This window comes from Narcine bancroftii, chromosome 14 (assembly GCF_036971445.1).
Source record: "Narcine bancroftii isolate sNarBan1 chromosome 14, sNarBan1.hap1, whole genome shotgun sequence".
NCBI classification, from domain to species: Eukaryota; Metazoa; Chordata; class Chondrichthyes; order Torpediniformes; family Narcinidae; genus Narcine; species Narcine bancroftii.
Genome location: NC_091482.1, coordinates 23101093 through 23124855, shown reverse-complemented (window position 1 = coordinate 23124855; position 23763 = coordinate 23101093). Strand labels below are relative to the sequence as shown.

Here is a 23763-nt window from a genome sequence, read left to right as displayed (position 1 = left end):
AATTTTATCCATGATGACTTCATCCTTGTTCGAAAATGCACAGCTTTTTATGCTGAGGGATGACACTGATATAAATGCAAAGCCTTTGCTTTTGATTCTAGTTACCAATGAGGACTCACAGTGATCTATTTTGGTCATCTGATGTTTATGACTCCATTCTAACCCTTAGAGCAAAACCAAAATAGCAGCTTGCACATCCTGGCACTGGCTCAACTGCACCTGTCCTGACCTTTCCAGTCTCTGATTTGTTCATCTGATCTCCAGTATTAAATGAACAGACATTTAAAACAAACAAACATTGTGAAGATTAAAACTGTTCTCTTTTACTTCAGCAAATCAGTTCCATCTCCATGAGAATGTATGACGTTGACATCCTTTGAGCATGAAGTGTACTTTCGATGACGGATTCTCTCCCTCACTGTGACCGACAAGCTCCATTACCACAACTTCATCTTATAGTAGCGTCTGTCTCCATCCTGCCTCATTTTACTGGATCCTCAACCCCTGGACTATCGACCCCAGTGACCTTTGCGGGGGATAAGATGCTTCCAGTAAATTTCACGCTCTAGACTCTTGCAACGTTGAGGCACAGGAAGAGACAGGTTCTTCACACCTGAGGTGGAACTGTTGTCTGGTGTTGTGGCACTAATCAGGTAAGGTTTTTACATCTTGGCTAGTTATGCCTTTATGCTTTGTATGCTTTCTGTAGATGAGCTCCCATGGGTCAATTATGATGCGCAATGGCCCACAACAATTTAAAGGTATCTATCTCTTTCTGTTGATGAAATGTAATTGAAGCACTTTACAGAAATGTCAACACATCCACAAAGCAATTGTCAAAAGAACATAGTGTACCAGTTTAATGTTGGAGCAGCAGAACTTATTGTTCAGCAGAAATCACTCAGCATGAGTGCCAAGTGGAAGAGGACTTACACCCTGATGTGGGCCATTTGGATGGGGCGAGAAGAACAAGATTTTGGGATCTTTCAAGTCAACCCTTCTAGACCAATCAAGCCATTTTCCTATGAATGCAGGCAAATTCTGTCCTGAAGGGGATTGTGTGAGAAAGATCAATAGGACCAGAACAAAGTGGCATCTGGAATCAGGCACAATCCCTAATTCCAACTCCAGCAAAGTACCATTTAGTTGCCCTCAACCTGGAGAACTTTGGAAATAGAAATAAAGATGGTGACTGGGAATGCTAGCGCCCAAGAGTAGGAACAGTCAGGAGAAAATGAGCAGCAGCTCAAGACCATAAAGGAACCAGCTGTCAGTGAAGTTAATATCTTACTACCCTCATCTGGTGAAGATAGGAATGGAGTCCTGCTTTACAAACAAGCTTGAAGTCCAGGTATCAGGTATTTCTGCAGCTATTCGATACAGTGTGAAGAAGCATCATGCAACTAATTCGGTGGAAGAACCCACAGTCTGGATGGTGTAAGTGGTAGCATATGATGATCTCATGTGATAGCTGTGATGAGAACTTCACCAAAAAAAACCTTGAAACTTTGCCGTCAGAATCTCCTAACGCCCTGCTCCACTTCAAGACCCCTCAGATCGGCCCATTTAGGGTGCTTGGTTGTTCCACGCTCAAATCGAAAACTCAGGGGCAATTGCGCTTTCGCTATTTGCAGCCCCCAAACTGTGGAACAACATTCCTCTCTCCAGCAAATCAGCTCCTTCCTTTAACTCTTTTAAATCCAGGTTGAGTTTGTATTTTTAATTCATAAGCATTTTGAAGTGATTGTTGATTGTTACCATGTTGTATGTACAATTCTGAACCTTGGGGACCCGATTTATACTGCATTTTAAATACCTCCTTTAGTTGAGATGTAATTATGATCTGTACAGCACTTTGGTCAACGTGAGTTGTTTTAAATGTGCCATATAAATAAACTAAAATAAACTACAAGTGCCTGAGGCAATAATGTAAACCAGGCTGTCTTCAGCAGGCTAAATACTTAGCTGAAGAAAGTTAAAGCCTTGCTTTCCCGTGATGGTATCTGCCGCAGTGACATTGCAAAGGGGTAGGCATGCCAAGAGCTTGTATCAACTGATGATCTTTTAGGAATTCAACACACTTAAGTGAAACAGCAGCTCAGATGTTCGCACAGCAATTTCACAGCATGAATGAGCCAGGTTTGATTCTGACCCCAGCCACTTTCTCCCTGTGACTGTGTGAGTATTCCCTGGATGCCCCAGTTTCTTCCCATGTTCGAAGAAAGATGTGAAGGTGGTTTGATAAATCAGCTGCCTTAAATTGCCCCGACTTTAGGGACCTGGTGTTTAACTCAGAGGAGTGCACATAAGTGAGGAGAAAAGTTACAGAGGAAAAACTAGGGCATGGAATTGGTGGGATCACAGCTTCCATTTACACCAGAAAGAAATATGAAAAACATGCTGACTGTCCAAGCAATTTTCCAGTGATCCATGGTACAAGAATGTGAGCCGAGATAATGCTTCCCTTGTCAAGTGGTGAAGGCTTTAGTTGGGCCATCTTGACCTCCTGCCAAGTTACATCAAATATTGAGCTTCATTGCTGAGAGTTTGCAAGCGAGCAGCCCATCTTTGTATGGACGAAACTGGTTGCAATACCTTTCATTTTAATTTAACACGGTTACAGGCCCAGGATCGTGTGCTGCCCATGTGACCAATTAACCTGCTAACACAGAAGTCTTTGGAGCATGGGGGGAAATTAGAGCATCCAGAGGAAACGCACAGAGATAGGGAGAGAATATACGAGCACCTTATGCCGCTACCCGCCTCTCCCCATTTTCCTTCAACATTAATAGATACAGAATATTTTCTTTATGCCTTGTTCTTGATTCAGTCACACATTTTTAATTCATAATAGTCTAAAATGTCAAATTACATCAAATTCACGGCCAATTGGTCAAAATCAGTTATTTTGATATCCATACATTGCAAAAGGTGATTCAAATTATTAACCATGTGAAGTGCAGGTCTCCTAATATCTGTCACACGTAATTACTCCTTGGTTACAATGATGAGGTAGTACTAACGGAGAAAACTAAGATAACTCTAATAACTGATACACGGGGGTGGGGCGCTAAGAAAATGCATTAACTTTAGTTCCTGATTTTTTAAATGACGGCATCTCTTCCGAGCAAACGAAAGAGTGATGCTATTTCACTCAAGGTTCTCGACTGTTTGGTATCTCTACCTACCAGCCTGCACTGAATTCCACATGGGCATCGAAGAACCCTGTGATGAGCGCTGTTGCGGCTCTCCACCCCTGGACCCGAGCTCGGATCAAGCCTTCCCGCTTTTGATTCCGCACGACCTTCACCAGACCAGGGTATCGCTTGTGCACGTACTCTTCCAACGGGCTCTTCAATTCTTCTGTTCATGTTCATGAGAAACAGAAAATATAGTTTGAATCAATAAGTCATTGATAAGAATTGTTTGAAATACACAACTTTCCTCAATGCCAGCTAAACTACACTTCCTGACAGCAAATTTCCTGGTTCAGTATTATTTGAATGGTGTAAATACTGGTGCAATTCCCAAGTTAAATCAATCGAAAACAGCTGAATTTACAAGAAACCCGAGTCTTGAGTTATTCCGCAGACTCCAGTTTCCCACACAACAGAAAGATTTTTTTCTCAGTGCCTCTAATCAATTGGCAGTAGGATGTCAAAGAAATAGTACCCATAGGTATTGGGCTAACAGTCAGGAATGATGGGAGAAAAAACTCCTTAAGTAGGTGGTGCCGGAGAGAAGGTTGCTGGGGCCTTGGTGAGGATCTTTGTATTAAAATCACAGAAATGCTGGAGAAATTCAGCACGTCTGGCAAAAATATATTACCGGCAGTTCAGACCTGAGCCCTTTCTCAAGGCATGAGTCAAAAACAGGCATCTGATTTAAAAGCAGGGGGAAGAAAGAGGAGTGCAGACCAAGAGATTAAAGGTGCAAATTGAGTATCTTCACTCACAATAGACAAGGTCCAATAATACAAGCAAATGTTGTCTCTTTGAATAAGAAGGGCAATAGCAAACAAGTGATTCTTACATTAACAGTCAGGAAGTTACTGGAGAGGACTCAGGGATAGGATGTACTCGCAAGGGCTTATTCAGGATTGTCTAATAAAAGGGAAGTGGTCTCCAGCAGAGTGGCAATTTTGGAATAGAGCAAACAGCTTCAGCAGCGTTTCCCAACTTTTTAACCCTTGTGGGACCCTTGAAATAGTTTTCATGTCTCAGGGAACCCCTGCATAAAAATTATTATATACCATTATTAATATCTATCTCTTTTATATTTGTATCATAGTTCACATGGTAAACATTATATATATTTTTCGGATAACTTGTTTAAGGAAAGAAAATGACCCTTTTTTTGTCAAATTGATTGGCAATGCAAAAAAATCATACTGCTCATTTATGAAACCTCACACCAAGGTTTTCATTTTAAATAATATGAGGTTGATTACGAAATTACGAATATAAAATGAAACAAAAATTACTCAAAAATGCATTAGCCTTATTGCTACTCACGGAAACCCTAGTGACCTCTTGTGGAACCCTAGGGTCCGGGGAACCCTGGTTGAGAAACGCTGAGCTACAGAAACCCTATGGGTCTAGAGTGAAATTTCAGGTCAAAGTCCTGTTTCAGGGCTGAGAGAATAAATGGAACTGAGGCAGTGTTGAAAATGAGGAGTCCTTTGGTGCTGGGTGGACCAAGAATGGATGGAAAACGACAGACAGAAAAAGAGACAGGGTCAGGGAAGGGGGGAAGTTGTGCGACGGAGGCAGGTGGGGGAAAGGCGGAAGCAGACCTAAAGGGGGAGGGAAAAAAGAATAGAAATGGACAGAGGAATCTGTGGGGGGGGGGGGGGTGGGGGGGAGGTGAAGAAGGAAGAAGATTGGTGGAACCACATAAGGGGTGGCTGGAGGCCTGTTGGGAATATGTGGAGAAAGTGGGGAAGGGGTAATGAACTAACAGGGGACTGAGAGTGGTGGGGGTAGAAAGAAGGGTGTGTGTGTGTGAGAGGTCCCACATGGGCCTAGCAACATCTGTCTTCTTTTTGTTGGATACCCAGGAGATAAACCCACAGCCACTTGGATTACACCTCATCTCTCCCTTCTCATTTCAGGATGACATCCTCTTCTCTGCCACATCTGTTCTTGCGACGAGGCTCCTGAAACTAAACAAAGTTTCCCATTCTCCCTTTTCCATTGACAATGTCCAGTCTTAGTCTTCACAATAAATTCTGGTAAAGAGCACCACCCATTCCCACCCTTATACAATATTATGATCATACATCTTAATTCCCCTCCTACCACTTCACCATTGAACTCATACATAATCCTCCACTTAAGGTGCATGCCAGACAGCACATGGAATCCCAATGGCTTGAACCCTCATGAATGAAATTGTTTATTCTCATATGTACCAAAATAATAAAGAAATAAACAAAAAGGCAAAGAGTAGAGTTATAATCAGTCAAATATTGCAAGGTTTAATGTTATTAAAACAAATTGCAGAATATAGGGTAAATTCAGTTAAAAACAGTGCAGGGAAAACATTCAATCAGTTCACACAATTTCAAAAGCAGAAAGAACGCCAGGCCTGTCATGAGCCAAATGTCTTGATGATTACTTTACCGTCATCACTGCTGTCATCGACAAGGATAATTTCTTTCAGTAGATGTGCTGGTGTGTGATTCACTGCACTGTGAACGGAGCGGAGGATGACTGACAATGCTTCATTCACAAAGATGAAAATAAGGGAAATCTGTGGCAGGTTCTTGGGGTAGCTTAATTCTTTGCACCTGAGAAGAAAAAAAAACAGTAAATTAGGCACCTTGATTATTCGATAGTGTCACCCACGAAGCTACAAGTTTACTAAGTCTTGGTAGGTGTTACACACAAGCAAGGAATTTGCATTTCATGAACTGCAATCTTCCTCATAATCTTTACCACTCAACATTTTTATCTGAAACATAATATTCCAATTTGCTAGTTTCGAAGGGCATCATTACTCAAGGGAGATGATCCACATTCTTAGTATCTCTTATAATAAATCCAACACCAAGATACCGTAGGTTCACCAAAGTTTACCCTGAATACAAATTCATCGTAAATCAATGCAAGAGATGAGTCATAAATATTGCTTTGAAGTAGAACCGGAAGAAGACAACTGTTGAGGGAAAGATCACACTTCACCCTTTTGTTTATCACTGGGCATTGGAGATATGAAGGGTGGGACTAGGAAACAGCAGTGGTGAGGCTCAAGGAGGGAGAGAGACTCTGCAGAACATCAGCTCATGAGATGTTTAGAAGCATCACAACACTTCAGGAGTGAAGGAGCCATAGTTCTTCCTCAGCAAAAGTGATGTGTAAAGGTGGGACATCGATGCAGGTCATGTACAATCAAGTGACAAGGCCACCAATTTGTTGAGACTCTACAGCCATCCAAAGTGACTGAGGTCAAAGGCATGCTTTGTTCTTTGAGCTGAGTTCAGTGGAAGTCAATTGAAGTCAGAGCTGTTCAAATCCTACTTTTGCTTGGATTCCTACAGTCACATTTATTTGCTCCATGTTCACTTGATGTTTCCAAGAAGCTTTCCATGAAGAGTATAGTCATTATACTGTATTCACATCATGCTATCAGACACAAGATGGAGCAGTCGAGCAAATTCAAATTCCACATACCTACCCACCCCCCCCCCCCCCCCCCCCCCACCCCATGTCAAAACTACAATACAATTTAGCAAACCTGAGAAGATCCATCAGAAATATGAGGTAACTGCTTCAGGAACTTGAACCTGCTAACAAATTAAACAGTTCGAAGCCACCTTAGCGGCATTATTTTGGGACACCATTCTTCGATGTCTCATCTTTGCTAGCAGTTCAATCAGCACTGGGCCACAAACTGACGGATATCACAGTACAAAATATTCTCCTCTAAAGTCAATACTCAGATCAAACTGATCACTTGAAAGGCAGAGTACAAGCTCTCATGAGATTTTTCTCAAAGAGTTTTCACATTCTGGTAACCAGCGGTAATGAAGATGCATACCCGAGGAAGATAGATCAGCTTGTTGAACGATGTGACGACAACAGCCTTACAGTAAATGTCAGCAAAACCAAGGAAATGATTGTGGACTTCAGAAAGGAGTCAGGGGAACATGATCCAGTCCTCACTGAGGGCTCAGTAGTGGAGAGGTCAAGAACATCAAATTACTGGGTGTCAACATCTCCAAGGATCTGTCCTAGAGCCTCCATGTTGATGCAATCACAGACTTGCCAACATCTGTACTTTGTGAGGTGTCTGAGGAGATTCAGTATGTCACCAAAAACTCTCTCGAACTTCTACAGGTGTACTTTGGTGAGCATTCTGGCTGGTTGCATCACTGGTTGTTATGGAGGTGCACTCTCAGGGCAAGAATAACCTCCAGCGGGTTGTTGACTTGCCCTGCGACATCACAGGCACCAGACTTCACTCCAGCAAGGACATCTACATGAAGTGGTCTTAAAAAAACCAACCTCTATCCTCAAAGACCCAACACCCAGGCCACGCTCTCTTCATTCTGCTACCATTGGGAAAAAGGTACAGGACACTAAAAACGAGCAATCAACGGCACAAGGACAGCTTCTTCACCGTTGCCATCAGATTACTGATTGATCAATCAACCAAAGATAAAGACTGAGTTAACAACCCTCTGGAATTTATTCTTGTCCTGAGAATTGGTGCCTCCATACTAGGCAGTGATGTAGCCAGCCAGAATACTCTCTACGGTACCCCTGCAGAAGTTTTCGAGAGTTTTCAGTGACATACCGAATCTCCTCAGACACCCCGCTAAGTACAGCCGCTGGCTCGCCTTCTTTGTGATTGCATCAACATGGAGGCTCCAAGACAGATCCTTGGAGATGTTGACACCCAGGAATTCGAAGTTTTTGACCCTCTCCACCCGACATCACCCGTGAGAAAGGGCAGACTGATGGTGCCACTCGAAAGTTAATGCTGTGCGAAACCAGTTTTGTTGTCATGACAGCTGCAAAATGTGGACCCGAAAGGTAAATCATATAAGATGGATTTTTCTGTTTCTTTCCCCCACCCCCTCCGCCAGCCCCATTTATTTGGACATATAGAGGAGATGGGGCCGGTGGCGGGTGGTGGGGGTGGGGGGGAGGGATGGGTTTACTTGATGTTTTGTATTTTGTATGGTTGTTGATTGTTAAATACATTTAAAATGATAAATAAAATATTACAAAATAAAGGTGAATCATGTAAGCTGCAGCCACGGATTCTGGTAGCAACTCTTGGCATTCATCTGCTGCCAAGTAAGTAAGTACAAGATTTTAATTACCTTCTCATTTTTAAATCCTAGCAAAGGCTGCTGGCCATTCAAGGGACAAGGCCTCAGATCTACGACTGCTTAAGGATGAGTCGTCAGCAAGGCCCCATCAAAGCCTCACCAGACGCCTCCTGAATCTAGAGCGTCATCTTATTCAGGCCTCAAATCCAGCTGAATGCAGTCTTCTCCATTAAGTTACAGTTCCACAAGCAGTGTGATATTTTAATTAGACAAGGTGCTTCATTTAATTTTAAATATGTAATCCAAATAATACTTGGTGCCAGATTTCCAGCAACATTTCGGTGTTCCTCTTGGATCCGAAGGCAAAAGGTAGTAAGTACTCCCGGCACCAATACACCTTCCACATTGAATGAGTTCTGTGATATTCCAAGAAATAATTTTACCAAGCATTGGTTAAGTATTGTAAGTCGATAAAAAATAATTCATCAGACAAAAAAAAATGACAGAAGATAGACAACTGAATACAAATATTACACTGGACAAGATTTTGCTTCCTGAACACTTTTGGGCATATTTTATGGATTTGAGGCTGCTGATCATAAAAATCACTTTAAAATGTTCCTATCACATAATGATTTCTAGGTATAGCAGATGTTTTGTGATTTCCTGTCATATTTTTTGTATGCTTCGAAACCACGAAGTGCCACATGTCAATGACAATTCATTTTCACCTGGAGTCCTTCCCCGCTGATCTTGGTGCAGTCTGTGATGAACGTGGTGAAAGGTGTCACCAGGACTTTGCGACCACGGAAAAACGGCATCAGGGAAACTAGAACTTATCATTGCTGGCCAACTATTGTTTGCCACTGACACAAGAGGCATCAGATGCTGAGTACAAATGAAAATCAGCGGCAAAACATTTTTAGGTCAGTTGGACTAAAGCAATGTGTCAGTGTCATTATGCCATTAAACATGCTAAATTCAATAAATATTAATTTAATATTCTCCAACTTCCTTCATGACACAGCACATCTAACATTATTTTTGTGTTCAACTTGAAGCTTTCTATCATAATCCCCAATGTTTTTTAGTAAACAAACCTTTAGAAAAAAAAAACATCCAGTGTTATTTGCTACCGGAGCTTCACGTAGGAAAAACAGATAAAAGAGGGTCACAATATTGAGTAAGTGAATGGATTTGATCCCATTTTTAACTCAGCACCAATGATCAGTCGTCTAAACTATAAGGATAAACCATTCATGATATCTAAAGGATTCCAGGTTTAGTTTCTCATAATTCTGGGTTCATTTTTGTTCTGGTTCATTTCACCAGGGAATGCACTATTCCTGCTTTCATTTGCAGAATGTTTCAAAGAGAACAAAGGATTTCATTCACGTTTCAAATCTTCAAGTTGTGGCAAAACTTTTCCAAGCAATGAAATACCTCTGAAATGTGGTCACTGTTGCACAAGAGAAAATTGAAGAGTGCGTTTGCACACAACAGATTCCCACTTTTTAAAAATGATCAGTTCACCTGCTACAAGGATATTAGCTGATGAATAAATATAGGCCATTCTCCTTACCATTCTCTTGAAAACTTCTACGAGTGTGCCGTGGAGAGCATTCTGGCCGGTGGCATCACTGCCTGGTTCGGAGGTACCAGTACTCAGGACAAGAAAAAGCTCCAGAGGGTTGTTAACACGACCTGCAACATCACAGGCACCAGACTTCACTCCATTGAAGACGTCGACAAGGGGCAGAGTCTTAAGAAAACAATCTCTATCCTCAAGGACCCCCACCACCCTCTTCTCTCTGCCACCATCAGGAAAAAGGTACAGGAGCCTGAAGACGAGCACCCAGTGGCACAAGGACAGCTTCTTCCCGCCATCTGAATGAACAATAAACCAAAGACACTGCCTCACTTTGCCTTTTTCATTTCCTTGCGCTATTTTTATTTAATTTGTTCAGGAGGTTTATGTAAATGTTTGCACTGTGTCGCTGCCGCAAAACAGCAACTTTTGTGACATGCTCATGACAGTAAATTCTGATTCTAAAAATAATGTCCACACAGGACAGCACTTGATGCATTAATTTAGCATCTCATCTAAATGAGATAAACCCTGACAGTATAGCACGCGGTCAGCACTATACTGAAGTGGGAGAATAAAATTGTGTGCTCTGGAGTGGGATTTGAACCTAAAACCCCATCCGTATCATAGATAAAAGGATTATATATTGAGCAACAGCTGACACTTTTAATACTTAAACACTTTATTTCTTAGTACTTAATCTGGGATCAAATTCCAATGTACATGAACTAAAAGGGTCAAGCATCAATTTGTGTACAATGTCTTGTTTGGTTTCAAAATTCAGCAGCTTGAGTCTCTTGTGCCTCATGCCTATAATCGTACTTAGTTTGATAATGTATGGAGGCAGGTGAAGGGGAAAAGGGTGGGGGGGGGGACGAAGATGAGGAGGTTTCATGGCTGAGAAAGTTAAAACTGGTTGAAAAAGCTGAAAGGTTAAGATTTTGGAGGAACTTGATGAGAAAGGTAAGCATTTTAACTGTGGGAGAGGGGAGGCAACATAGAAAAGGTCGGTGTGATTGTAGAGCCAGGAGTTGCAAAGATGGGCGGCACAGTTGGAGTAGTGATTAGTGCCACGCCTTGACAGCGGCAGCAATCGATACCAGGGTGTAAATCCCGTGTTGTCTGTAAGGAGTTTGTACGTTCTCCTCATGTCTGCGAGGGTTTTCCCTGGGGGCTCCGGTTTCCTCCCACCATTTGTAGGTCAATTGGCTGAAAATTGGACAGCACGGGCTCATGGGATGAAAGGGCCTGTTACCATGCTGTGTGTCCAAATGTAATTTTTGATACAGGATGAAGAGCTATGAAAAATGGTACATGCAGCAAGGTAACAGGCCCTTTTGGCCCACAAGCCCAGGTCACCTAATTACACCCAATTCACTCACATTTGGAAGGGTGGGAGGAAACCAGAGAATGCACAGAAAATCCACACAGACACGGGGGGAACATACGAACTCCATGCAGGCAGCGCTGGATTCGAACCCTGGTCACTGTTTCTGTAACAGCATTGTGTTAGCTGCAAGACTAATTGTGCCAGCGTAAAAAGCTGGAACTTATGGAAGCATTTGGTCTGGCTGGCATGAAAGGAAATATTGAGGGGCCTTCAATGGGGCACAAACATCCTGGTCAATTTATAACTTTCCAGCAATCTCAAAAAACTAGCTGTGTCAAAGTAAAGAGTTGGCAGAATTGCGATGATTGTCTATGTTGACACCCTGAACAGCACTCTGCCATTAACACAGCACTCTGCAATATTTTCCAGAAAAATTAACAAAATAAATATTAATAAAGAAAGGAGGAGATAGCCCAGCCTTACACAAAGAACGAAGCAGTGAAAAAATGCCTTTGTTAATTAACTCGAGTTACCGCAAATCAAAAAATGGTTTGTCAGTGTTTTAAGTCGATCAGGGCACAAGATCACAAGATATTGGAGCAGAGGTTGACCCACTGCCCCGTCCAGCCTGCTCTGCCATTCTAATCATGAGCTGATCCATCCTCCCGCTCTCCTGCCTTCTCCCCGCATCCTTTGAAGCCTTGACTAATCAAATGTTGTACCTGTCAATCTCTGCCTTAAATACATCCAATGACCTTGCTTGCACAGCCGCCTCTGACAAAAAGTTCCACAGAAACACGACCCTCTGACAAAATAAATGTTTCCGCGCTTTGGTTTTAAATTGACAACTTTTTAACCTGGTTGTCCCCTCTCGTTCTAGTCTCCCCTAACATGGGAAACATCCTTGCCCCATCTACTCCGTCCAGGCATTCGAAATACCTCTACAAGGATCCCCCTCATACTCCAATAAGTATGGTCCAAGAGCCGACAAACGCTCCTCATATGTTAACATTTTCATTCCCAGGGTCATTCTAGTAAATCTTCTCTGAACAGTGAATCTTTTCTCAAATAAGGCACCCAAAGCTGTACTCCAACTGAGGTCTCACCAGTGCTTTACAGAGTCTCAAAAGCGAACCAACACAAAGTTAGCAAAGTTCAATCACACATCCCAGTTTTTGATTGGCATCCATGAGAAAATGACAGGCAGAGGACTGATATACTTGAGGGCACCTTCAAAGAGAGCTGGTGGCAGCTGCACATCATTAGCTGCACATTGTTTAACACAGAGCAACACCATCCATAAGAAAGAATTGCTAGCTCAAAGTAAAAGTCTCCGACTGGACTCATTAGTACACATGGTTTGTGTACCAGGAATGGAAGCATAAAATTGCTCGCCAAATCCAAGATACTTTCATCATCAAGCAAGATCTAAATCTTAATCACAAACCTCTATGCACATAATATGCCTGTACATGAAAGCTAATGTCAACAGTCAATAAATGCATTATACTGGAGCCAAAACACACCAACTAGAAACAAACTCATGAGTTTTCAACCAGGAAAACTGACCTTAATGGAAGAAAGAAGCAGGTCTGTCATTCGAGTTGGTGTCACCACCCATCCCCATGGACCTCCTCCTGTACTAGGCCATACAGAATCCTTATTAATGTTTATTTTGTTGTCAAATACTAATTACCACAATATCGTAGCTAAACCATCAGAAATTTTGACAAAAGCAGCGACTATATTAAAAACACCAGCATCCACAAAAACAACAGCGCGTGCAGATGAAACCACGGGATTCGGAGTGTCATTGTAATTGGGTAATAATGATAGCTCTGATCGTAAATTAAAATTTAAAAAGTAAATTAGCATAGAGTTTTAGCCTTGATATATGCAAGCTGGGCTTAAGAAAAATGTTATAAGTAACTACAGGGATATTTTTATAAAAAATAATAAATTTCTGCTGAAACACTGCACAAAAATTTCATAGAGAGTCATTTTGGTGTCACCACCCCCCCCCCCCCCCCCGATGGTGTCACCCAGTGCGGTCCGCACCCCCTCTCACCCCCCTAGTGATGCCAGTGAAAAAGGCCCAATCAAATGCTCCTAAAAAGTACAACCCTCTCACTTGTATCCCATCTCAGAATCAGACCGATAGCGATGTTACCCTCTGCAGGGTACCAATGCTTCAAATCACACAACATTTTACAGAAGATTACTGGGATTGCAAATCTCTGCCCTGGTGATTCATGAAGCTCAATGTTGATATCTTCTCTCATCCAAGCAGCATTGGAGCTCACCTCTCTCTACCAGAGTCCTCACTGCTTCTTGGACATCCGTCAGCTCATGCTGTTATACTGCCCATATTGTGCTAATGTCAGAGTTTGGGGCACTTGCAATACTCCTTTCAGATCTCTCTTCATTATTGAATTGAACATGGCATCAACAAGCATGGACACACTGGGTTCCAAAAGGATTACGACAAATTACAAGGGCTACTTCAAATTGTTCTCCAGCACTATTTACTGTACCAGCCATCTCCTGTTGCTACATAGTGTGGTGTCACGGCCAATACAACTGGACAGTGATGATGTTTACATGCAAAAGACATAATTTAATTTAGGAAAGAGTCCTCAGCGGCTTATTTTGTAATGGGGTTTATTCTTGCCAAGTTGGTACAGTGATGCAAAAACAAATCTGCTGGCTGAACCAGTGGGAGTGAAAAGAACTGCCAATGTTTCAGGTCAAAACCCTCCAAGACACATCCATAGAGAGAGGATGTAGGCAGTGTAGGAAGGAGAGGGTGAGGAGGTAGATGCAGAGATGTTGGGAAGGTAAAGCCCGGGACTGCTGCCTGATGAAGAGGGAGCCACTGTTGCAATTACTGGTGTTGCGCTCGAATGCGTTGTTCACAAATAGTTTTGGCAGATGGAATGCATGTTTAACCTACATCCATTGAGCTGGTTCAGAACTCAGCCAAAATACATATTACAATTTTAGCCATCTGATTTGCTGCATCACATTCATGACCTTTCCTTACGTAGAGTCATCTCATTTTATTTTATCGAGTAAAACAATTAAGTTTCCCTCCTGTCTACTGTGGAACTCTGTGAATTCTCTTCGTCCCTGAAGAAGTTCTCCTTTGCTCTCCAAAGGGAGCTCTGTGGGATTCTCCCTTGCTGCTTCCCAGCTGTAATCCCTTCATTTTCTTTTTCAAAAGGTTTTTGTTTGGCATTTTCTTTTACACAGCTAGTCACTTGAATTTATAAATGCATGTGATTTCCTTTCACCCCATCTAGTACTTCATACTGGAATCAATGTGGATAATGAGTGCGTATGATTGAGAAACTGAGTATATGACTCCTAATCAATAATAGGACAGCGGTGAAATCCATTAATGAACTACCCCAATCTTAATTCATAACTGCCGTCAAATATAGGAATCATCTCAATGAGAGGAGCCTATGCTCAAATCAGAATATTTCTCTGGTCATTTGTAGCCACGGTGTAATCAATACTTTCTGATGTAGTGCCAGATCCAATAATAAGGAAAGAGGTCTGAACACCACAGTAATCTCAGACCCAAAACTGGGTCAGGCAGAAGAGACCCATAAAAGGGGGAAGAATCTCAAAAAGGTACAGAATCGTTTTAAAAGGAGCAGTTGTGTTGGAACAAAATGGAAAATGCCTACTAATAATGCAGATGAGTACTGCAAGGAGCACAGTTCAGTTTAGTGTTGTTTAGTTTATTTATTTATATAGCACATATAAAATGGAGAAATGGGATTGAAATGTTGTGATGAGCTCCAAATCAATCACAGATTATACAGTCTGCTTCTCTGCTTGAAAGTAGCTCAGAAAGTATAGTCATTTTAAACAGTACTTTATCATCAGAAAGTATAGTCTACTGAGCCAATTTTTTTATTCAATCTGTTAAAAATGTATCTGTGATAAATGAAGTTCAACTTGATATTTAGCAAGTACAAATATTAATTTATTACTTATTGTGAGAAACCTTAACAGATCATTAACAATCATATGAACATTAATACCCTTGAATTTATTTGCAAAAACAAATGAAATCAATTAGCCTTGAAATCCTAAATTGCCTTCATTTTTTTAAATCAGTGGTGCCCAATGTTTGCTAGTCAACCCATTTGTAAGCAGCGTCCATTCTACTCAAGATTCGCGGAAAGAGATAATTTTATTGTTTCAGGACCGCAGTGAGTGCAGTGCACAGAACTGGACCAACATCGCATGATTTCCCAGGAATAGAACACCACAGTAATCTCAGATCCAAAACTGGGTCAGGCAGAAGAGACCCATAAAAGGGGGCAGAATCTCGAAAAGGTACAGAATCGTTTTAAAAGGAGCAGTTGTGTTGGAACAAAATGGAAAATGCCTACTAATAATGCAGATGAGTACTGCAAGGAGCACAGTTCAGTTTAGTGTTGTTTAGTTTATTTATTTATATAGCACATATAAAATACCTCATGTTCACCAAAGTGCTGTACAGATAAAAAATATATCACAACTAGGCAACTATTAAACGTCCAGAATAAAACAAATATGAGAGGTTAGTAACAATCAGGTGCATTAGGAGGACTTAAAACGCATGTGAATGAAAGTACATCTACAATCTGGACATAAATGAGTTGATGGAAGAGGGCAATTTGATAGAAGGAGGAATGTTGTTCCATAGTTTGGGGGCAGCAATGGCGAAGGCGTGATCTCCCCTCAGTTGTGGAACAGCCAAGTGCCTCACGTTAGCTGAACTGAGGGGTCTTGAAGTGGAATAAGAAGTTAGGAGATCCGTGATAATAAGAGGGGGCTGGCCCATTAAGGGCTTCATCGACAAACAGGAGAACTTTAAAATCAATTCTAAGCCATACTGGCAGGCAGTCGAGGGAGAGATATGGTCCTTTTTCTTGGCACCTGATCAAGAGCCTGGCTGTTGTCAGGGATCATTCCTGCAAGACAACTACACACCTTATTTAGCTGTTGGTGACTAACAGTGCAAAATGCCAAGTCGATGTGGGTGTCAATCAGTGGTTTTCAAACATTTTCTTTCCCCTCAGATCCCACCTTAAATAATCCCCATGCCATAGGTGATTAATAAGGGATTGCTTAAGGTGGGATGTGGGTGGAAAGAAAAAGTTTGAAAATCACTGTTTTAATTGTACCTAATTGACTTGTTATGTGCACAGTTTCATGACTCCAAATGAAATGGGCCAATGATAATTTTTCTCAAGCAAAATATTTCAGTAACAATTGGGTCTAGAGCAGTGATTCTCAACCTTCCCTTCCCACTCACATACCACCTTAAGCCATCCCTTACGAATCACAGAGCACCTAAGGCATAGGGATTACATAAGGTGGCACCTGTATGTGCGGAAGAGATGAGGGGTCTTGCCTGTATAGGAAGAATTGAGGGGTCTTGCCTGTGTAGGAAGAATTGAGGGGTCTTGCCTGTGTAGGAAGAATTGAGGGGTCTTGCCTGTGTAGGAAGAATTGAGGGGTCTTGCCTGTGTAGGCTTGCAGCATGGATTGCTCCACAAAGCCCACAAACAAGCAGGCGTAGTTGGGGCCCATGCGAGGATCCATGACTACCCCTTTGATTTGGAGGAAGTGGGATATTAGTTATTTAGAGTGAAGACAAGTTCCACCAGGTGAAAGAGAGTGCTGGTAGAGGATGACTGGTCAAGTCTTTGGTCCAGGAAGAAGCAAAGTGCTTTCAGACCTGCTGTCTGTGGGATGGAGGTATAAAGGGATTGAGCATCTACTGTGAAGGAAATGTGGTCCAGTTCGGTGAGTCTGAAGTCGTTGAAGAGATGGAAGGCCTTTGATGTCTGGCAGATGTAGGTGGGGAGGGATTGGACCAGGGGAAAAAAGATAGAGTCAAGGCAAGATGAAACTAGTTCAGTGGGGCAGGAGCAGGCAGAAACAATGGGTCTACCCAGATGATTGAGTTTGTGTATCTTGGGTAGAAGGTTGAAATGGGCAGTGTGGGGGTGGGAGAGAAACAATGGGTCTACCCAGATGGTTGGGTTTGTGTATCTTGGGTAGAAGGAAGAAATGGGCAGTGTGGGGGTGGGAGAGAAGGAGGTTGGCCACCATGGAGGGGTGGTGACTTGAGGTGATGACACTGGCTGGCATTTTCCTAAGCCCAAAACATCGGTTCTGTATCTTTACCTTTGCTACAAAAAGACATTGTTTGACATGCTGAGCTTCTCCTGTATTTTGTGTTTTTACTTCAATCACAGTGTCTGCAGACTTTTCTGATTTACTTCTGCAATGGGGAGGGGTGATTAATTATCACCTCATTTAAATGTAACCACTATAGGGTGTCACATACTGATCGATAATGGTTAATGACATTTGGATTATCAGATAAATCAGGTTAAATGATGGACTCTTCTCGACAGTTGGGCTCCAGAATAAAGCCTGTTTCCTGCCAAATATTTTTGCATTCTCTCCTTCTGATGCCTCCTCCCAAAGGAAAGTGTGGAAGAGCTACAGCTCAGGGGGGGAAAAAAACTGTGCTTTGCTTGAGGCAGGTATGCATTCAGTCGCATGAAAGCTTTAGCCTGAGGTGATCTATGTGGGTATCAGAACTTGGCTTTGCTTGAATCAGATGTTAGGCAGTCTGTCTTGTAAACCTGAGAAGATGAAGGGCATCTCAATATACATGTGGCAGGGTCCACCAACATATACTTGATAAACATCGGCAGAAAATCTTGGGTACAGTATTTTGCATCTGTGTTTTCTTTCTTGGTTAGGAATTGTGTGAGTATTAGATTTAGACACTTTTTTTTCTACCAATGCTTTCAAGGAATCAGTCATTTGCAATGATCATCTATCTCAGTTAACTGAGATGAGATACTTGGCAAATAAATTCAGATCTGTGGAATCTGTCATATCCAATGGCATATTTATGAGCCCTTGGGTCAGGGGACAACTCACCACACAGGTGAGGTCATGAGTGATAGGCTGCTTGGAGAATCTTGGCCTCTTCTGCTGGTCAACTGAAATTATATACTTGGCAAATAAATTCAGATCCATGGAATCTGTCATATCCAATGGCATATTTGTGAGCCCTTGGGTCAGGGGACAACTCACCACATAGGTGAGGTCATGAGTGATAGATTGCTTGGAGAATCTTGGCCTCCTCTTCTGCTGGTTAACTGAGATGATATTCTTGGCAATTAAATTCAGATCCGTGGAATTTGTCATATCCAGTGGCATATTTATGAGCCCTTGGGTCAGGGGACAACTCACCACAGAGGTGAGGTCATGAGTGATGTTAGGTCTGCTTTGTTCATGAATGAGTGAGACAAACACCAGGCTGAGTCGAAATCAGGGTTCTTTGTTCTTTATTACCGGATTGTAACACTTGCGACCAACCAGGTTAGTCGGAGAATGCATTCTGCCGTTATCAGCAAAATGGTGATTTTTTATACCCTTGGATATGTGCTTAGAACATCATCATATCATTACTTGTCCAATGACTAAAACTGTTGCTATCCTTTCCCTGCTAGCTTCCTGCCTCTCAATCCATCAATGTCTCTCTTATCTTGTAAGTACAAGGATGCATTCACATCTTGTTACTGCCCCGTACATTCCCATCTCATGATGTTTTACCTAACAGGAGTACAAGGACACCTCCCCTTCTTGTTACAGCCTTGTACAGGGTAACTCCCTACACATTCCCATCTCATGATGTTTTACCTTACAGTGATAGGCTGCTTGGAGAACCTTGGCCTCCTCTTATGCTGGTCAATCAGTGCGAAGAATGTCCCTCTTTATGCTTTTTTTTAACACAGTTTCTTTTACTTTGTTCTGGGAAATTATTCCCTTTTTTTTTCTGGAACGCGTGCTGCGTAAAAAGTACGGAACCGGAATAGGGATGCCATTCCAGTTTTATTTTTGCCTAGGGCTGTAGTAATTTTCGCAACATTCTCACGTTGCTCTTATCTAAGTTTAAAATACTCGTTCTTCTCTTATTCAAACAATATAAAATGTAATCATACTTTGATTACTGTTTCCAATTGAGTACTTTCACAACAGAATCATTAATTAACTTCATTTTGTCTCAAAGGTTTGGGTCCTGAGGGCCCAGCAGATTTAGCCCTTCGATTCAGCAGATCGTTGCTTTTGAGATGATGATTCAGGACCTGAGATTATTATTCTTATGACCTCCAGCCTTAGCAATTGATTTGAATTTAGATTTTGTTACTCCCAAGACACTCTTAACATAATCTGTTTCATCGTACTGTTCTCCCTTTCCTTGTTTCAACTAACTGATTTACCACATATTTATCAGGATCAGAATTTATTGTCATGAACAAGTCATGAAGTTCGGTGTTTTGCGGCAGCGTCACAGGGCAAACATTCATGTTATAACCATCTTATGACAATAACTATAATTTTTTTTTAAATATTAGTAAATGCACACAAAGTAAGGCAGTGTCTTTGGTTCATTGATTAATCAGGAATCTGATGGCGAATCATGGGTCCTTTACCGGCATCACCTACGGCTCCTAGAACGCTTCCACCAGCGTTGTCTCTGCTCCATCCTCAACATTCATTGGAGCGACTTCATCTCCAACATCGAAGTACTCGAGATGGTAGAGGCCGACAGCATCGAATCCACGCTGCTGAAGATCCAACTGTGCTGGGTAGGTCACGTCTCCAGAATGGAGGACCATCGCCTTCCCAAGATCGTGTTATATGGCGAGCTCTCCACTGGCCACCGTGACAGAGGTGCACCAAAGAAGAGGTACAAAAACTGCCTAAAGGAAGCTCAGTGCCTGCCACATTGACCACCGCCAGTGGGCTGATATCGCCTCAAACTGTGCATCTTGGCGCCTCACAGTTCGGCGGGCAGCAACCTCCTTTGAAGAAGATCGCAGAGCCCACCTCACTGACAAAAGACAAAGGAGGAAAAACCCAACACCCAACCCAACCAACCAATTTTCCCTTGCAACCGCTGCAACTGTGTCTGCCTGTCCCGCATCGGACTTGTCAGCCACAAACAAGCCTGCAGCTGACGTGGACTTTACCCCTCCATAAATCTTCGTCCACGAAGCCAAGCCAAAGAGACAGAATTAGCAAGTTCTGCATATAAGAGTTAGTAAGCCCTGAGGATTGGGAAGGTGTGAATAAGGACAAAGGCAGGTGAATAAGGAAAATGACATGATGGGACACAGACAGGATACCCCCTGGTCCTCCAAGTTCACAGAAACAGCACGTAGGCAGACAGGATTGCCTAATGCCAAACTTATCCAGGAGGCAGAAGAATGTTAGTGGGGGGAGGGTACCTCTACACTGAAATTAACTGTATAAAAGTTGGGTGAGCCCCAGTATGTGTGTGTATTCCCAGGGTAAGGGGAAGCATCCAACTTTGCATTGTTGTATAATAAATGTTCTTTGTTCTCAATTTTTGTCTCGAGCAATTTCTGTGAAGGTACTTCTGTTTCTCACACTCCTGAAGTCCACAATCATCTCCTTGGCTTTGCTGATGTTGAGCGCAAGATTGTTGTCGTTACACCATTTAACAAACTGATCTATCTCCCTCCTGTACACTTGCAATTTTAGATGTCTTGGCCTCACGACTTATATAAAATACTTCCATACTACTTATCGTCCTCCAGCTGTTACATGGTTTATGAAACTGGAAATAAGATTTGGAGAAATGCCTTAAGCCGGGCGGCGTAGTTAGAGCAACGCTGTTACAGTGCCAGCGATTGGGACCAGGGTTTGAACCCTGTGCTGTCCCTAAGGAGTTTGTACATTCTCTCTGAGTCTGCATGGGTTTTCCCCAGGGGCTCCGTTTCCTCTCACTGTTTGAAGTGCATTGAGGGTGTAGGTTAAATGGGTGTAATTTGGCGGCACGGGCTCGTGGACCGAAGGGGTCTATTACTGTGCTGTATGTCTCAATTTAAAATAAAAAATAATTAAAAGCAAAGAAAGATTTAGAAACTGTAAGTTTGCCTGAAAGCCCATATATTTCAAAGATCCTTTGGTTCAAATATTTACAGTTCTATGCCACTTTATTGCTGCTTTGGGGCGTTCTGAGAGAGCATCTGCTCTTGGGAAAAGGGTGAGGTTGCCATCATTTTGCATTGCAGTAGCACTGGTGCCCTAAATAGTCAGAAGACTTGAATTTGCATCTTCACAAGGACTCTGGCAATCAGCTTAGACAACAAAAGAAAGCGACAATAAGAGCAAAAATGGGAACTACACAGTTCTCCACTTTCAGATGTAGGCCCGATTTTAAATATTTTATTTAGAATATTTTTTGAATTTATTGAGAGAGAAAAAAGTAGGGTAAAAATAAACAGAAATGGTTCCTTGAGCACTTTGAAATGTCCCCAGAAATTTTAACGTAAGATATATGATGAAAATATATGCTAAAAAAAATTATACCATCCTTTGGAGAAAATATTGCAATTAATCTATTAAAACTGGGACAACTGCTGATTTTGATCTATTTCTTGGTGTGATTGAAATTCAAACCACGAGGTTTCCTTTTCCTTCACATTCTGAACCCGTTCACAATATTTTTCAAACCTTAGTCAAGCAGAGTGTTTTTATTTGTCCTGTCTTTCATGGGAATCTTTTAAATCTTAGTAATGCTCATGCTAAATTGTTAGTGGCTCACCAGTAATTCATCTCCGATCTGTTCCACCAAATCTTAACAAAGATTTCATCTTACTCCAATGACATCCGTGAGCTTCAACACTGGCTCCGAGAGTTTCAGGTTTTAGCTTCACAATCAAGTTGTCCACCATTGAGAACATCTATCAGAAACGCTGTCTGGGCAGGGCAGAGAACATCATAAAGGATGCATCTCACCCAAATTATAGACTTTTTACTCTTCTTCCATCCGGTAGGTGCTTTCGCTCTTGAACTAGCAGATTCAGGAAGAGCTTTTATCCCCAAGCTGTGGCCCTGCTGAACCTTAAATCACAGCGCTGAGTGGTGCGGCACTCACATTGTACTGTCAGTACTTTTATAATTGTTTGCTTGCTGAATGTGCTTGGTTTTTATTTGCACCTAATTATTTTTATATATAAGATATTTCCTAACTTCTGGTTGGACGCTAATTGTATTTCATTGGCTTTGTATTTTACTTGGCACAATGGCAATAAAGTTGAATCTTTTCTAATTTTAGAGTGTAGTTGAATAATTTACCAGTCCTCGTGATAGTTCAATTGCTTCAATCTTTCACTTCTCTACTCAGATTGTCAAGTCTGAGGATTGCCTTATTCTGTCTTATTCATCTGTCATGAAGTTGCCAAAGGAGAATTTGTTTCTTCTCTCCACAGGTGCTGACTGATCTCCTGTATATTTCCAACATCTTCAGTGGCTGCTGAGAAAGTAACAGTGATTCTCTCTATCTTCCCAACAAAGCTCTGTAACATCCATTTTGTCTTTTACAATTTTTTTGGTTGAATTTTAATCAAACCCAAAGAAAGGTAAATTACACAGCAACGAAAATAACTACTCCCAGTCTTGTGCTGAAAATGTCTTTTAAGTGTTATTAATTTCAAGACATTTGTTATAAATTCTTAATTTAAAGAACATTATTGTATTTCTCAATCTACCTCCTGAATAGTCTGACTTTACAAATAATATTCTCCCACTTTCTTGATTCTTTCATGAGAGGACACAAATCATTTTGTGACACATTTCAAACCCCTTGATCGATCTCCACTTAATCTTAATTATTTAATAAGATTTAACAAGTTAGTACAACCTGACCTCAATTTAATTTTTTAAGACCCAAAGTAAACCTCCTCTTAAGGAGACCTTGTATTTCACAGTTGTTTCCCCAAGGTTTAGATTGGCCTCCGATATTCTTGTGAAGACCGACATAAGAAACTGTGTATGCTGGACATCAGAAATAATGACGGAAAATGCTGGGAAAGGTCAGCAGGTGAGGCAACATCTATGAAAGGTCTTCAACCCGAAATGTTAAATATTTCTCAGATTTCTTGTCAGAGTACATACACGACATCAGATACAACACTGAGATTCCTTTTTCTTGTGGGCGTGGCAGAATTACCACTAATTGGTCATGCAAAAAATAAACTGTACACAGCGTAAACATGTAAACAAATAAAAGAACTGTAAACAGATAGCGAATGTAAACAAACTGACTGTGCAATGCAGAGAGAACAAAAAGAAGTGCGCAAGTAAGAGTCCTTAAATGGGTCCCTGATTGAGTTGGTCATCGAGGAGTCTGATGGTGGAGGGGTAGCAGCTGTTCCTGAACCTGCTGGTGCAAGTCTTAACTGATGCTGCTTGAGTGCTTTAAGCATTTTCTGGTTTTTATTCTGGGCAATTCATTTGAGGCAATATCATAAATGGGCTCAATCCTCTTTGCATGTGTAATTTCATGTCATGAATGGTTAATGGTTCCATTTGTGGAAGAAACCCTAACCCATCTTTATCTAGATGAGGTAAAAATGAGGTAAAAATCTGGCATCATCTTCCTCCATGAATTTAAATATTGAGACATTGGAACATTCATCTCTGAGACACATAGTACATGGA

General features: G+C 41.7%; 1 protein-coding gene across 1 annotated transcript in view; it reads right to left on the bottom strand.

Moving 5' to 3' along the window:
- The window catches only part of galnt17 (polypeptide N-acetylgalactosaminyltransferase 17), a 309637-nt gene that overhangs the window by 240155 nt on the left and 45719 nt on the right, over positions 1-23763 (bottom strand). Inside the window, exons 3-4 of the mRNA XM_069912162.1 lie at positions 5625-5791; positions 3189-3363 (exon numbers count right to left, since the gene is read on the bottom strand). Coding sequence (XP_069768263.1) covers positions 3189-3363; positions 5625-5791 — 342 coding nt within the window. The remainder of the gene's footprint in view (positions 1-3188; positions 3364-5624; positions 5792-23763) is intronic.